The 15149-nt window shown below is 44.7% G+C and overlaps 1 protein-coding gene across 1 annotated transcript; it reads right to left on the bottom strand.

Moving 5' to 3' along the window:
* Positions 1-785: 785 nt before the first annotated feature.
* LOC128442297 (SUN domain-containing protein 2) lies at positions 786-3300 on the bottom strand. The gene is made up of 9 exons (XM_053424691.1): positions 3240-3300; positions 3022-3122; positions 2392-2532; positions 2208-2294; positions 2014-2098; positions 1706-1821; positions 1404-1577; positions 1176-1265; positions 786-902 (listed from the first exon to the last, which is right to left on the bottom strand). Exons 1-9 carry the CDS (start codon positions 3286-3288, stop codon positions 786-788), a joined length of 960 nt encoding a protein of 319 aa, XP_053280666.1. The 5' UTR covers positions 3289-3300.
* Positions 3301-15149: the final 11849 nt, after the last annotated feature.

Below are 15149 nucleotides of genomic sequence, written 5' to 3'. Positions count from 1 at the left end.
GGTTTGGGTTCCATCGGCATAGGAATAATGGATATCCAATTTAAATGGCTGATGCGTTACCTAACGGGAGCATATACAGAGAAAATAGGATGGGACTAAGAATCCAACCATGTGGCACATCAGCGGAGTTAAGGTTAATTTTTTTTTCAAAATGGAAACAGAAACACAACAGCTAAGACTTACAGATATGCTGAAGCACTGTTAGTATATTGTGTATGTGACAAAGATGTCAACTTGGAAAGACGAGATTCTAGAGCTTTTGGAGATAATGGCCAGCACCGGCATCGATAGTCTGTAATGAAAAACATTTGATCCCTGCAGCAGAATGTATAGATCATATCCTGCCTTCTGCATGCTCTGAAGAAGAGTCCATGTAGTTCATCTCTGAAAACGTCTGTAATATTATAAATTGAATCGACACTGACCCACAGATCTGTGCAAAAGTGTACTGACTTATCTTCCTGAAGAGGGCAGCAAAACTCAGCAGGTCTTGACTTTCAGCTCTTCCCCTTATATATATGCAATGACAATTAAAGTAAGAAACCATAATGCTTTATTTCATTAATTCTTGAAAATAGTAGAATTGTATGCTTATGATACATCTGGTATTATGGTTCACATTCATCTATGAAATGTATTTTATACAGCTGAATATGAACTGAATTAGGTACAAGTACACAACTGAAGACATGTCCCTAACATCCGCTAACATCCAAAAACATAAACTGATGGGAATATAAAAAAAAGGACAGAGAGAGGGACTGAGAGAAACAGTCCATTAGAACTCATTTGGAGGCGATCTTCCCATGCACACGAAGGCGGTAAAGACATGTATATTCAGCTTGTCCCCAGTTACTGAGGACATGCATCTCCACACCACGATAGATGTCGTCAGTTGGGTTCTGGTACCAGGGCACAGGAGAAAAGAGGAGAATGGAGAGAAACAAAGAAGACAAATATCAATTGCGATGAGTGAGTGTGATAAAGTGGGATAAAGAGATAGAATTAAACAGACATAAACGTTACTGCATTCTAACATTTAAGACTTAACAAGAACAAGCCATGTGCTATGTTCAGGCCTAGACTTGTTATATAGAACAGAAGAAGTTACGTCAGGTTCTACATTTCTTTTTCATGGTGTCGTTGTCTGTATAGATTTGATAATTTTAACTTACAAGCAGCTGAAATGTCTGCGTGGACTCGCCACCCTTATTGTAGGTGAATGTTCCAAGAAGAGTTCTCTTCTCTGAGATGTCTGTCATTCCCTGGGAGAGAAATAATACATTAGAGTTGCGACTATTGTATGCGACTCACTTTTTTCTTCAAGCTTTAAACACAGAGCGATAGGACGTCTGCAGTGCCTCGTATAATGGATTTCAACTAATAGTATTGGGAGCACTCACATAGAGTTCAAAGGCTCTGGGCGCGGAGTTGATGCTCCCAGTGGGTGAGCTGTAGCGCGAGACGTGGTCCACTGTCACGTGCGTTATCTTTACCGGATGAGAGAGAGTAATGGCATAAGTTCCCTGGGCACCAGGGAATGACCAACACCTCCCTGGGAGCAGTGGTGCCAGACCCTGGGGAGAGAGGAGATGCAATTAATAATATCTCCTTGTATGAAACTAATAGTCACCGACTTGTAGTGAACAATATCCAGCCTCACAGAAGATACAAAGAATACAGAGCAGGGGTTAATAAATTATACCTGAATAACGGTCCGTGGGCTCACATCGACAGTCAACATCGTGTAACCAAACAGGGTCAAAAACTCCCTACTACCACGATATGTCTCTGAACACCTGGAAGTGATCACCCTGGCTCCTGCAAACAGAAACACAAAAATGGGTCATTTGTATGAATGCTGAGTCCGCTTTCTGCAAGAATGGTACAGGAATGGTCATACTGAGCTTATAGAAGTGATAATTATAACTGATATGTGATGCTGATGACTAAATCTGTAATGCAGTATCATTCACTTAAGACAAGTTACAATGACATGGAGATATTCCTGACCTTGAACCTCAAGGGCAAAGTCAGCCATTTCGTCACCTATCGAACGTCCACTTCTTTTGTCATCAAGCATGAATACGTCCTGCTCCTGATAGACATTCAAATGGTACATAATTAATTTGTGTTGACATTTGTGACATCTAGAGTCGATAAGTAGTCTTGGAGATGATCTAGATCTAGATGATCTCTCTATCTACCTTGATGTGGTAACTGAGCCACTTCTCCATGGCCTGTTGGATCTCTGGGGTTAGCTGGTTGTTGGTAGCTGAAGGTGGTTTGACCCCCTGGTAAAGCAACAAGAAAGTTGCAGTCACATTTCAGTTACACAATCTCAAAGAAACAACGGCAGGTTTGAAGTAAACAAGAACTAAAGATTAATACCTGTGTGTGTCTGTCACTGGCAGACGTCTCTAGCAGCACTTTTACCACTGCATTCTTAGTCTCCACTTCTATGATCCTGTTACCAAGGCTGGACATCATTCCGGTCAAGTCCTGCATGTCTAGATCTATCAGCTCCTTGATCTGAGGGAGAAAGATATGGTCAGAGTGAATAGTTGTCTCTGCATTTGGGAACCATTTTTGCATCTTAACTAGTTCCTCAGCAAGATCTTAGATCCTGTAAAATTTCTCTCCGGTTAAATGACATGGACGTAACTAGCTTGGACCAAAGACCTTTTTTTAAATGTTCAAAGGAAATTGTATTTTAAGGTGTAGAGTTGCAGAATTCGTCAGTACTGGCAGTGATGTGTAATTGTAAAAATATACAGAAGTTACAGGGATTATGTTTCATTAACGATATAAGGCAAAACCCAGAGTCAGGGTCTCAAATCTGGATTAGGGACTACTCTAACAGAGCACTACTATATTGTTCAAGAATATAGGAAAATGTGAATGAAGAAATGCATGATTTACACAAGGGTATATTTTGAGAATCTGAATTCCTCAGAAGCTAAATAGAAATTATAAACACAAATACACGGTGAGATACAGGTATCTCCAGTTGAGTCCTACCTCCTCAGCAGCATCAACATGGGTGTTGGTTTGAAGAGGTAGAAACTTTGGCAGTTTGAAATCCAACAAATGGGTCAACACAGGAGAGAGTAGCCATCCACCTGGAGAAAACAAGGGGTAACAGTTCTTAGAGCTTCAAAGGTCTGAGAGAACAGCAAGTAGTCTCCTTGCCCGATGACCTGCAATCTTGAATCTTGTAAAATGTCAATGCCACTTACATAGAGATATGAGGATGAGGAGGACAAGCAGACCACAGGTCTTCTTCATGCGACTCCTGACTGAATTGTTCACGTTAGGACAAGGAAGACAAATTTATTTTTAGGTTTTGTTCATCTGGAGCCAAGATATGCAGTGATTGTGAAACCACAAACTTATGTCAGGTGATAGTTGTTCATGTAAACATGCAGCAATGTGAACACACCCCACACAAATCGACTTAACAATGCCAGTAAAACAAGCACAAGTATGAGCTTGAAGCATACATCAAGTAAACCAAAAGCCAAACATAAACACATCCACTATCAACTTACCTAAATCTCCGACATGCATCATCATTGATTTAGACTTGGCCCCTATCCATGAGAGCAATGCTGTAAAAAATGGAATATATCAGATTATTATGCAATAATATATAATATCATGCTTATTTTACAATGCCAGATAATTTCTACACTCACTCATCGGAAAAAATAAGGCACTAATTAATGCTCTCATGTATCCAGAACTTCGAGCTGAATCTTTTCTGGGACGGTTGGTAATACTGTAGGTGTAGGTAGTTTGTGTATTCCTTATTGTGCTTGAAGTCCTGGTAGTACTGGTAGTACTGTTATAATTGTTAATGGGCGGCCATCTGGACAGACCCTCAGACATCAAGTACCTTGAGTGCAATCGGGTGGTGTCATATGGTACTGATGCAGGATAACTGACTAGATAGACAGAGACAAAAACATGTTAAACAAAATTGTGTTAATTTTTTCAGGCTTTGACTTTCTTTTTGTGAATTACAACATACATTTACCTCTTCAAGCTTCTTAACAATATACTAGTTCCAAAAAAGTACCAAAGGAATACTGGTTGAACTAGATGCAGGACTGAACTTTACACTACTTTGTTGCAGGAAATTGTGACTTTTTAAATCTAGAAAAAAAAAAAAAAAAAAAACACTGCGCACAAGTTCGCAATTTATCTAACCATAAGACTGGGCTGCAGGGATGGGTGGCTGGGCAGCAGGAATGGGTGTCGTGTAGCTGTTTGCTTGAGTAGCATTCTTTGCTCCGTGGGGCAGATTGGGGTAGTTACCGTCCCTCTTCCTGAAAACCCTTTAAAAATTGACAACACACACACACACACGCAAAGTTGAAGAAATTGGCATTAGAGAATTGACAAATGCTGAATTCAAGCTTGACACACACACACAGTGTTACATACTTGACAGGCTTCTCACGGTAGGATATATTTGACAGACAATGCGCATCTGATTCCTCATTTGTGTCGTAGTAGCCAGCGGCTCTCAGGCGGGCACTCGTACGACGCATGACTGAAAGACTGAGAGAAACAAGATATGAATTATCACAGAGTTAAACTGCACAGTACTGTATATGCTGGCACTTTGAAGTTAAACACCTATGATGATCCCTAAGTAAATTATTTGCCTTTCAAATGTGTAGCTGTTGACTTGCTTTGCTTTTCCTATGAACTTGCCTAAAGTTTCCTTTGAATAGTACACTATGGAACTGCTTTGCTGTAAAGCAAAAATGTTTATGTCACCAGGCCCTTGTGTGATGTCACCACTACAGAAAAAGCTGAGAGAGAGAGAGAGAGAGAGAGAGAGAGAGAGAGAGAGAGAGAGAGAGAGAGAGAGAGAGAGAGAGAGAGAGAGAGAGAGAGAGAGAGAGAGAGAGAGAGAGAGAGAGAGAGAGAGAGAGAGAGAGAGAGAGAGAGAGAGAGTTTGAAAAACAACTTTATTTGGTACTATTGGTTGACACAACACATTGAAACACCTAATAAGTTATTTTTAAAATACACGTTTAGCCATGAATAAATAAATAAAATCACACAAGATAATCAGCATAAACAAGTTCTTGATCTGTCACAGAACATAAAACATCTTGAAAACACCACAGATCATTAAAAGAGTCCAGGTCACCTGCTGCTTTATAAAAAATAAAATCAACCAATATTCTGGATTTTATCATGTTGATACAGACAGGGACCGACTCAATGTGGATGTCTTGCTCCACCTTCCTCTTCCTGGTTATATACATGGCCATCTTAGCCTGCCCTAAAACAAAGTTTAAAAGCTGGCTTTTGTGTTTTTGTTTGCGAGTGTATTTAAATCCATAAATGAAACCCTGCTTGTTAAAAACCTCTTTGAAACTGGTAAAAACAACTTGTAAAAACAGAAACAAATCAAAGAGACGGTGACACTAAAAACAGTGAAAGAGGGTTTCTTTTACATTACAAAATGGGCATTTGTCTTCCACTGAGTTCTTAATTATTATTTTGTTATCATTCATTAAAAACAGGCTAAAATCCAGACCCAGGCTGTTAAAATGTTGCAGGATGCACAGGGACAGAGGTCTCCACAGAGCGTCCCTTGGCCCGGTCAGCAATCTCTGTAAGAGCGGAAGGCAGCGCCCCTGCTGGCCAGATGGACCAGGCCCTGCCCCCCCTCCTCTATAGGAAGGAAAAGGACACTCTGTGGGATCCAGTGCATCCTGCCCCAAAAGAAATCTATTAAAACCCGTTGTACCTCTGCCAGGAGAGAAGGTGGAGGGTCGACACAGGCCAGCCGGTGCCACAGGGTAGATGAGACCAGATTGTTTATTATTAATGTCCGGCCTCTGTACGACATTTTGGGCAACAGCCACTTCCATTTTTTAAGTCTGCCTTTGACCTTTTGTAGGACATTATTCCAATTTTTTTTGATGTGGGTCTCATCTCCCAGGAAGACACCGAGGTATTGGAGTCATCCTTTCTTCCAGGCCAGACCTCCAGGCAGCCTGAGCCGATCCCCCAGCTTCTCTCCAACCATCAGAGCCTCGCTCTTCCCCCAGTTCATGTCACAGTCTGCTCATCTCCTGTCTGCTGGTATTTTTCCACTCACCTGTCTCTGCTCCACTCTGCCAGTCAGCCACACCTCCTCATCAGGCCAACTCTCCACACCTGTGACAGCCCTGGCTGCATTTAAGCCTGCTCCTGTCTCTGCTTCAGTGCCAGATTGTTCTTGTGTTATGCCTGACTTCCAGCGTGTTTTCCCCGGACTGATCACCTGTTGCCGACCCCTTCGATCCCCGACCTGCCTCCCTCGTCTCTGCCCTGGACATTACCTCAGCCTTCTGTCTTCGACCACGAGTTTCGCCTATTCCCTCCAGGTTACGCTCCTGCTCGGCTCTGTGGCTACACAGCTCACCACTGGACCTGTCTGCCAGCTAGGTAACTCATCAGCTGTTGACTTTACCTTCAGTCAGCGACACCAGGCTCGCTCCTGCTCAGATCTCGCAGATGATCACTGTGAGCAAAGACTTTTCACCCTGCCACTGCTTGAACTGTTAAAGACTGCAATGAACAATAAAGGTCATTACCGACTGGTATTTCGTCTGCCTGTGCTGCTTTTGGGTCCTCGCCATATCCGTGACAGTTCACCTTTGCAGAAGAGATAAAACCAAAGTCATTTACGGTATCAGATAAAAGATCAATGTCTTTTTGTGTGTTCACAAGTATAATTAGATCGTCTGCATACACAGATAATTTAAAAGACACACTACACTGGGGGAAAAACACACCTTTTAAAACCTTCCTTAGCTTATGGAGCAGAGGCTCGATGGCCAGAGAGTACAACATCCCAGAGAGAGGGCAGCCCTGCCTCACCCCTCTCTTAATGTCAAAAGGAGCACTCAGCCCACCATTTATTATAAGAACACTCGCAATGTCTGTATAGAAAACCCGGATCATGGCTATAAAACCTTGGTTGAACCCAAAAGCAGCCAGAGTCTGCCATAAGTACTGGTGTTCAACCCGGTCAAAAGCCTTTTCCTGGTCTATGGAAATAAGACCAGTCTCTATTGCCAATGAACTGGAGAGGTCCAAAACATCTAGAATAAAAGTGACATTGTAACTTATGAGCCTGCCGGGTACACAGTAAGTCTGGTCAGGGTGGATGACGGACGCCATCACCTCCCTTAGTCTGAGGGCCAGAGCTTTGGACAGGATTTTGTAATCCGTGCACAACAGAGAGACCGGCCTCCACTTCTTTAACTCTTGAAGGTCTCCCTTCTTCGGCAGCAGGGTGATGACGGCCCTCCTGCAGCTCAGAGGTAGCCTTCAATTCTGTAAACTGTCGTTGACTACCTCGAGCAGATCCTGTCCTAGGATGTCCCAGAAGGACTTAAAGAAATCAGCAGGAAGGCCGTCTATTCCTGGAGCTTTGCCGCTCTGCAGGCTCATGGTGGCTCTGTGAAGCTCTTCTTTTGTAATGTCTGCAGCTAGCTCCGTGTTGCTGTTCCTGCTAACCTGAGGGAGACCATTCAGAAAACTGCTGTGCACATCTGGATTACTTGACCACTCACTCTTAAAGAGGTCTCTATAGAAACCGGTAGCACACTTCCTGATCTCAGACGAGTCTGAGACTTCAGAGCCGCTACCCGTTCGTAAACAGTGAATGGTCTTCCTTTGTCCATTTTTCTGCTCCAACCCAAAGAAGAACTGGGAGGGGGCATCCATCTGTGAGATGTTCATAAACCGGGACCTGACCAGAGCTCCCTGTGCTGAGACCCCCAGCAGGTTGGCTATAGCCGACTGTTTGGTCTTGAGGGAGTCTAAATGCCCTTGATTTCCTGTAGAAGCTACTAAAGACTGTAATTCTTCTACCTGTCTCTCCAGATCCCTCATTGTCCGGGTTGAATCTCTGCTGACACTGCGAGTGAACTGCTGGCAAAGTTGTTTTGTTTGCGTTTTCCCAAAGTCCCACCACTGCTTTATGCTACGGAAGGCAGGCCTGCTCTCTCTGTGGGAAATCCAAAACAACTTGAAAGCCTTTCTAAAAGCCTGGTCGTTTAAAAGAGCTGTGTTAAAATGCCAATAGGCACTCTTTAAACGAACATTTCTAATAAAAACAGAGCAAGAGACTAAACAATGATCAGTAAAACCCACAGGCTGAATAAAACACCTTTTAAAAATATTTAAATGGTGTTTAAAACAATAGAGTCGATCCAGTCTAGCCAGGGATAAAACATTGTCTCTGGCATGGCTCCAGGTGTATTGTCTGTCATTACTGTTAAAAACCCTCCAAACATCAGAAAGTGCATGTGCCTCGGTCAGTTGGTTAAGCCTGAGACCGGATGCAGGATGTGGCTCTAAATGATTCCTGTCTAAAGTGGGATTTTCTGTGCAGTTAAAATCACCTCCTAAAAACATAAAATGACCACTACAGGTTTCAACAGTATCCTCTTAAATGTTTAAAAGTGCCATCCTGTCCACCCTATTCGTGGGCGCGTAGACATTTAAAAACACCAGCTTGACATTCTCATATTCAGCTTTCACCTTTAACAATACACCTGGAATAATTTCTTCTAAAATAAAAGACAGTGGTAAAAAACTCCTGGCAAAAAGAATACCCACCCCCCCACTGCAGCTGGACTTGTGGCTTAAAATCACCTCCCCATTAAAAGCCCTCTTCCAGTCGCACTCATTGTCTTTGGTGCTGTGGGTTTCTTGTAAAAACATAACATCTATCCTGTTAATATCCATGAGTTTAAAAACAGCCGCTCTTTTAAAATCAGCTCTGGCTCCGTTTACATTTAAAGTGCTGATTTTAAAATCACACATGGATAAAAGAAAGAGAAAAACAGTCAGAAAACAGGTCAGTAAAGGAGAAGAGTAAAAGGACTTTTTAAAACTCATCATCATCAGGGATCATTTGGCCTTTTACTCTCAACACGAGTTTCCTGAGTCTATAAATCTGTTGGTCTGTTAAAAACTCATCGCTGCCTGTTTTTCGTGTGAGCGGTTTGGAGGACTTTAAAAACAGTTTGAGGTCAGGGAAGTGATCCTCAACCGAGGGCAGCCTCTGGCCTTTAGTGGTCTCCAGGAAGGTTCTGATGTCAGAGGGGGGGTAGAGGCCGTCCTCGTCCTCCTGAGAGGAGGGAGCGCTCCCCTGGCTGGACCTCACCCCACGGCTTGCCTTGCAGGCTTTGGCATTGCTTTGCCCAGAGCCTGAACTCTTCCTCTTTTGTGTTAAATTAAACATTTCATCATCACTTATGCCTTCCTCCATGTCCTCACACAGCATTTCAGCTCTGCTCCCTTTTCCCTCAGTATCGTTTATTTCGATTGCCTCTGGCTGGCTGTCGGTTTTATTGCTTACCTGCTCAGAGACACTGTTTACTCGGGGGGCTCCCCCCTGGACTCCCACCTCCGGGAGCGGACTCTCCGGAGCCTCGGATGCTACCTGAGTCTCCGGAGCCCCCTCCTCCACCAGAGGAGCGGGAGGCTCTGCAGGCGGGGGCCGCAGACGCCGCAGCCTGAGCTGCCGCTGCCCGGGTCGGAGCCGGAGCTTCCGCTGCTGGAGCTGCCGCCGCCGAAGCCCGGGCCGGAGCAGGAGCTGCCGCTGTGGCAGCCTGGGCCGGAGCCGCCGCTGCCACAGCCTGGGCCGGAGCCGCTGCTGCCGCAGCCAGCCGCCTGCGCTCCACCCTTCCCCGGGCAGGAGCGGGCCAGGTGCCCCTCCTCCCCGCACTCAAAACACTTCATCGCATAGGATGACACAAAAACCACATAATTAAAACCCTAAATTTTGAACGAGAAGGAGATGTTCAGGTCCTTTGTATTGTCTCTAAGGACCATGAAAACCTGCCTCCTGTGACTCACTACGTGCCTGAGTTTTGGGGATTTGCTCCCAAGAGACACCATTTTAATTTGGGACACAATCTGCCCGTACCGGGACAGTTCCTTTGCCAGAGTGTCGTTTTTAATAAAAGGTGGGGCATTAGATATTATAACCCTCGTGGCTGGGTTGACGAGTGGGAGAACAGGATTAAACGTGTCGTGGATCACCACTCCTTTCTCCACCACCTCGCTCACCTTCGCCGTGTTGTCTAAAAACATTACGATGGCTCCGTTCATCCGGGAGGCCGACTTGACCGAGTCACATCCGACCACCTCTCCCACAGCCAGTGCGGCCTCTGCCACACTGCATGCCACTGCGGGGATCAGTTTAATGGCATGCCGGCGAGTCAGACTTTCAAAGTCTGCTGCCGCTGCCGCTGCCACAGGCATGCTGCCTGTTAGCACACACACTCACACTCAAGGCCAATGTATGCTTCTCCGTTTTGACGGACACGGACAGATAGGACCGCCTTCTCCAACGTGGAACGCCCTCTCCGCGGCTCCTCGGAGAGCTTTTCGTGCAGCTCTCATTTTTCTAACTACATAACTACTAAATGGCGGAGAGCCCACGGATAGCCCTTGGCTGTGATTGGTCCGCTAACGCCAGCATTTCGGGACCTCAAACTTCCGGTTCCATTCCCTACATCACAATAAACCAAAATCACAACTACGACTCTATGATTAATGTGACAAGTGTGTTAAGCCAGCGGCGTTGTCCGGCTGACGGTGGCTGGTTAGAGCACTTACGGCATGTGTGTATGGTCACATACGGTTATAACGAACTTTCATAACGGGGCTAGAGGGCTAGCCACCATGCTAACTGCGGTGGGAACAGCGCAAAAACCCGCTGACTTTAATCCCACGGCTGTCATGACACTGTTTCTCAAACACCGTCAGGTTAGAAGCAAACACTTGGTAGTAATTAGTATCGGGTGTCCGTGCTGACTGTGTGGAAGCTGGGGGAAAGCTAGCTGCCTCCGTGTAGCTTCAAGCTGTTGCAGCTGTTGAATTAGCAACGCAGTTTGGAAACAAGACCGGGGAACCGCTGCGTTAAGACACGATAACATAAGCAATTTGACCCGCTGGGTGTCACTTTATTTCAGCAAAAACTGTCGCGTCATCAACATCCTTTTTCTGTTAGTTGCCATCGTTCACTGTGTGTGAGGAGCCGGGAGGACGTAAATAAACTAGCGTCGACTTCTTCTATATACCTCATGAGGTAGGCTTCTCTAAGCTCGACTTCCGTTGCGCCATCTACTGTTCTGGCGGTGAATTGTTTTCACAACAAAAAGGCTCGTAGAACTATAAATCAAAAAGGGTCCGTCCGCTCCGTCCGTCCGTCAGTCCGCAACGGACTCGGAGAAGCATACAGAGGTCTTCACTCACACACTCACTCAGGAAACTAATCTAAACAGAAAAAAAACTATACAACTTAAGACGAACAAATAAACATACACCTAAGTGATAAAGCTCAGCAAAGTAAGTCTTAAACCCACTATACCTTTCACCCTCACACACAGCTCTCAGCCCCACGCACACTCCGCCACGACAGAGAGAGAGAGAGAGATTTAGCAGAATATTAAGTAAATCAAGACTGTAATGAATTCACATAAACTGTTACACAGCAAAATCAAAACTAAGAAAGTTTGAGTTCAAATTTAGTGGAATTTGAAAGTTGATTTCATGAATTAAAAGAAAAACTGCATGTATTTCAGTATATAATACAGTTCACTACTACATGTGGTAATCAATGATGTCACTGATAAACTTATTCCAGGCATCTTTTGGTGAAACAGCTGTTTAACCAGGTGCAGGTCCGGGGCAGTTCCTCAGGGTGTTATGGCTTCTAATGGAGCTCAGCGTAAGTTCAATAAGGAAGACTTAAAACCCCATTCAGATCAGCTGACTGCGGGCGGTCCTAAATATTGGGAATGCCCATGGGAGGGCTTACCTTGCATGCTGTCAGCTGATCGTGGGTGTTCCCAATCATCTAATCAGGCCCGCGCTGTTTCCTTCAGCCAGTCACACAGCAGCTGTCAAACTTTAAAAATCCCGTCTCTTCTCTTCCTCAGCAGTGTCAATGCAGTGACTCGCACAACCTCTCCTCCACCCCAATCTCCTCCAGTCCTGAGAAGAATATTCAACACCTCTTCCGGATCCCGATGACAACCGGTCACGGACTAAGGTGGCAGCTGACTGCCTGACAACAGACTTGTTACGCGTGGCATCCATTGCACTTCTGTCCATCCTGGAAGAGGGATCCCTCGCATGCGGCTCTTCCTGAGGTTTCTACGTTTTTCCCTCAAGATGGGTTTTTTCGTAGTTTTTCCTTACTCTTGTGAGGGTTAAGGACAGAGGATGTCACACTTAGGAAGTCCAATAGGACAATGCTTATATATGGACCATTTAAACAAACGATTGACCAATGAACCACCACCAGTGTCTAGACCCCTGGGGGGTATTCCTGTACGACGTTCTGCTCCACCCCCTTCTAATCCTGATGACATCCCACAGGGGTCTAAAATGCCAAAGACTGTAAATATTCGCATTCTCCGTGCACTGTAAAAACTAAATAAAATCGTTAAATTGAAAACCAAGTCTCTCCTGATTGAAATTATTTCGTGCTCATTCCAGTAAGACATTACATTATGAGAGGACATTTTTTAAGGGTTGGGTATCTTGCCAAGGACACTTCGGCATGCAGGTGGGGAAGAGTGGGGATTTAACCGCCAACGTTCTTGTTGGAGAACGACCACTCTACCCCCTAGGCCAGGGATCCCCAACCCCCGGGCTGGTACCGCCAGGGGTGGACTGGCCATCTGGCATACCGGGCATCGTCCCGGTGGGCCGTTGACCCAATGTGGGCCGGTCTGGTCCGCTATGTTTTTTTTTTCTCTTCTTCCTCTCTAAATTCCCTCCAATTGGGCCGGCCAATTGGCTACCGAGGGCTAGCAGTGTGTTGCCAGCATCGACACATATTATTGGTCTATTGTTTGTCATTGTCAATCACAACACAAACCAGGGTGGGGCGGGACCTCATGCCATTGGCAGGGGAGTCGCGGGACGGGCTGCTGCTGAGACAGAAACTTAAAATGGATAATAAGAGTAAAAAGCGCCCGGGTGGCGCTGAGAAGCATCGGGAAAAAAAGCTGAAGTCTCTGGAGGTGGAGGCTGCTACATGTGCCAAACTGACGGACCTGTTTCGAGCCGGGTTCACCAGCCCAGCAGCAGCAGGTGCGCCGGGAGACGAGTGAGGAGGACTCGACAATGATGAGCGAGTGGAGGCAGACATGGTAAGTAACGTTGGCCTGGGGCTGGCTAGGCTACATTTTTGAGACATGTCCAAAACAAAGTAGAAAATATTTTTGATTTTGTTTTAATATGCCGAATTGTGATATTATGGGTTATTATTGTTCAGATGATTTAGCTAAGCTAGCTAAGAGCTGCTAACGTCGTTTACTGTTGCCATAGCAACAGTAAACTTTTTGAGCTGTAAATAGAGATGAGATCGCTTATGTGTTGATCCTTAATGGTGTGATCATGTACTAAATGATCAATTATTCTCAATTACAGGTTGTTGTGATATATTTGAGGAGTTGCTCTCCCTCTGTTTTATATGTGGACATTTGGGACCACTGTTAGAATTTGGTAAGTTTATCATGTATTTTTTAATGTATAAATTCATACTTCATAATTATAATAATTTTCAAATAGTTTTAAAAGAAACACACATCCAAAAAGTTCTCAACTCTAGGTGCAGGACAGAGGAAAACATTTTCTTTATTTTTCAGACATTATAATGTATCCGTGTCCTTCTCAGGTTGACCACTTGACATGTAAGAGCCTGAGGAGTTGTTCGCCCTCTGTCCATGTTCGAGGACTTGCTCTCTGTCTGCCTCCACTCTCTGCCTTCACTGTACCAAAGTTTGTCTGTTGAGTCTCCTCTAGTCTGGTGAGTTTATCATTTTTTATGTTTTATGAAATCATACTTAATTTGTGATGATTAGAGACATTATAATGTATCCATGTCCTTCTCGGGTTGACCACTTGACATGTGAGAGCCTGAGGAGTTGTTTTCCAGACACAGGTAGAGCTGGCAGGGGCGTCACCCTGGGCCTGCCCTTTTGTGCTGGGCTTCAGCTGCAGATCTAAAGGCTGCTTCCAGGGGCATGGGGCCCTCAGCCTTTGTTTTTCTTTGCTTCTGCACCTTACAACATACATCACACCTTATTTTCACACATCCAAACACTGTTAACACCACTGACGCGTAACATATTTTACACATCCCACTACGTAGTTAGAGCTATCTTGATTTGGAGTTAAATAAATTTACTTTTGGCTTGAGAGGTTTGTGTGTGGCCTCCCTTCTTGTTGCCATCTTTGAGCTAGGTGGTAACAGTAGTATGCATGAGAGAAGACGCCGCGAGATTTGTGGACTTCTATGTGGTGTCCGCTGATAATGTAGTGGGCTGGTCTGGACAGACAATGCCAGGGCTGAATTTTTGTCCCAGTCCACCCCTGGGTACCGCGCCGTGGGTCATTTAGTACCGGGCTGCACAGAAAGAATAAACAACTTACATGATTTCTGTTTTATTTATTATCTGGTTCTACCTGTGTTTTAATTAGAAAAATTACTGGATCCTCTCCGTTATGACACATGCTTTACGCATGTCAAGATGCTTGCCTAGTCACGTGACATTTTCGCCAAACCCACACGGAATTTGTCGGACCCATTTGTCAACAAACCAGGTGAATCCAGCATGTCTGTACAAGAAGAAGATCAGTTGCTGGAGATCGCAAATGACGGCGGCCTTAAAAGTATGTTCGAGAAAACAACTCTGCCGGTGTTCTGGATTAAAGTCACGGCAGAATATCCTGAGATCGCCACAAGAGCACTCACGAAATTACGGAGTAGACTGGACATCAGCAACACACTTCGGGCATTGTCACCCCTTTGCCCTAGATGGGACCGCCTTGTTGCAGAGAAACAGGCTCAGGGCTCCCACTGATTCAGCGTTGTCGTTAGTTATATGTTTCATGCACTATATATATTTTTTTTACTTATGATATATTCATTCTTACACACTGTTGTGTTGTTGGTAGCATGTCACAAAATGCTGCTCATAAAGTTGCATAAGAATACACATCAGTTTCACATTTATTATTATTATATTTAGAAAATACCCCAGTTTTTATGCTAATCGTATAATTTTATTTTGTCATATTTATCCGCCACATTCCATTAT

This window comes from Pleuronectes platessa, chromosome 6, assembly GCF_947347685.1.
Source record: "Pleuronectes platessa chromosome 6, fPlePla1.1, whole genome shotgun sequence".
Taxonomy (NCBI): Eukaryota; Metazoa; Chordata; class Actinopteri; order Pleuronectiformes; family Pleuronectidae; genus Pleuronectes; species Pleuronectes platessa.
The sequence above is the reverse complement of the archived record's forward strand: the minus strand, read 5'-3'. Positions and strand labels throughout refer to the sequence as shown.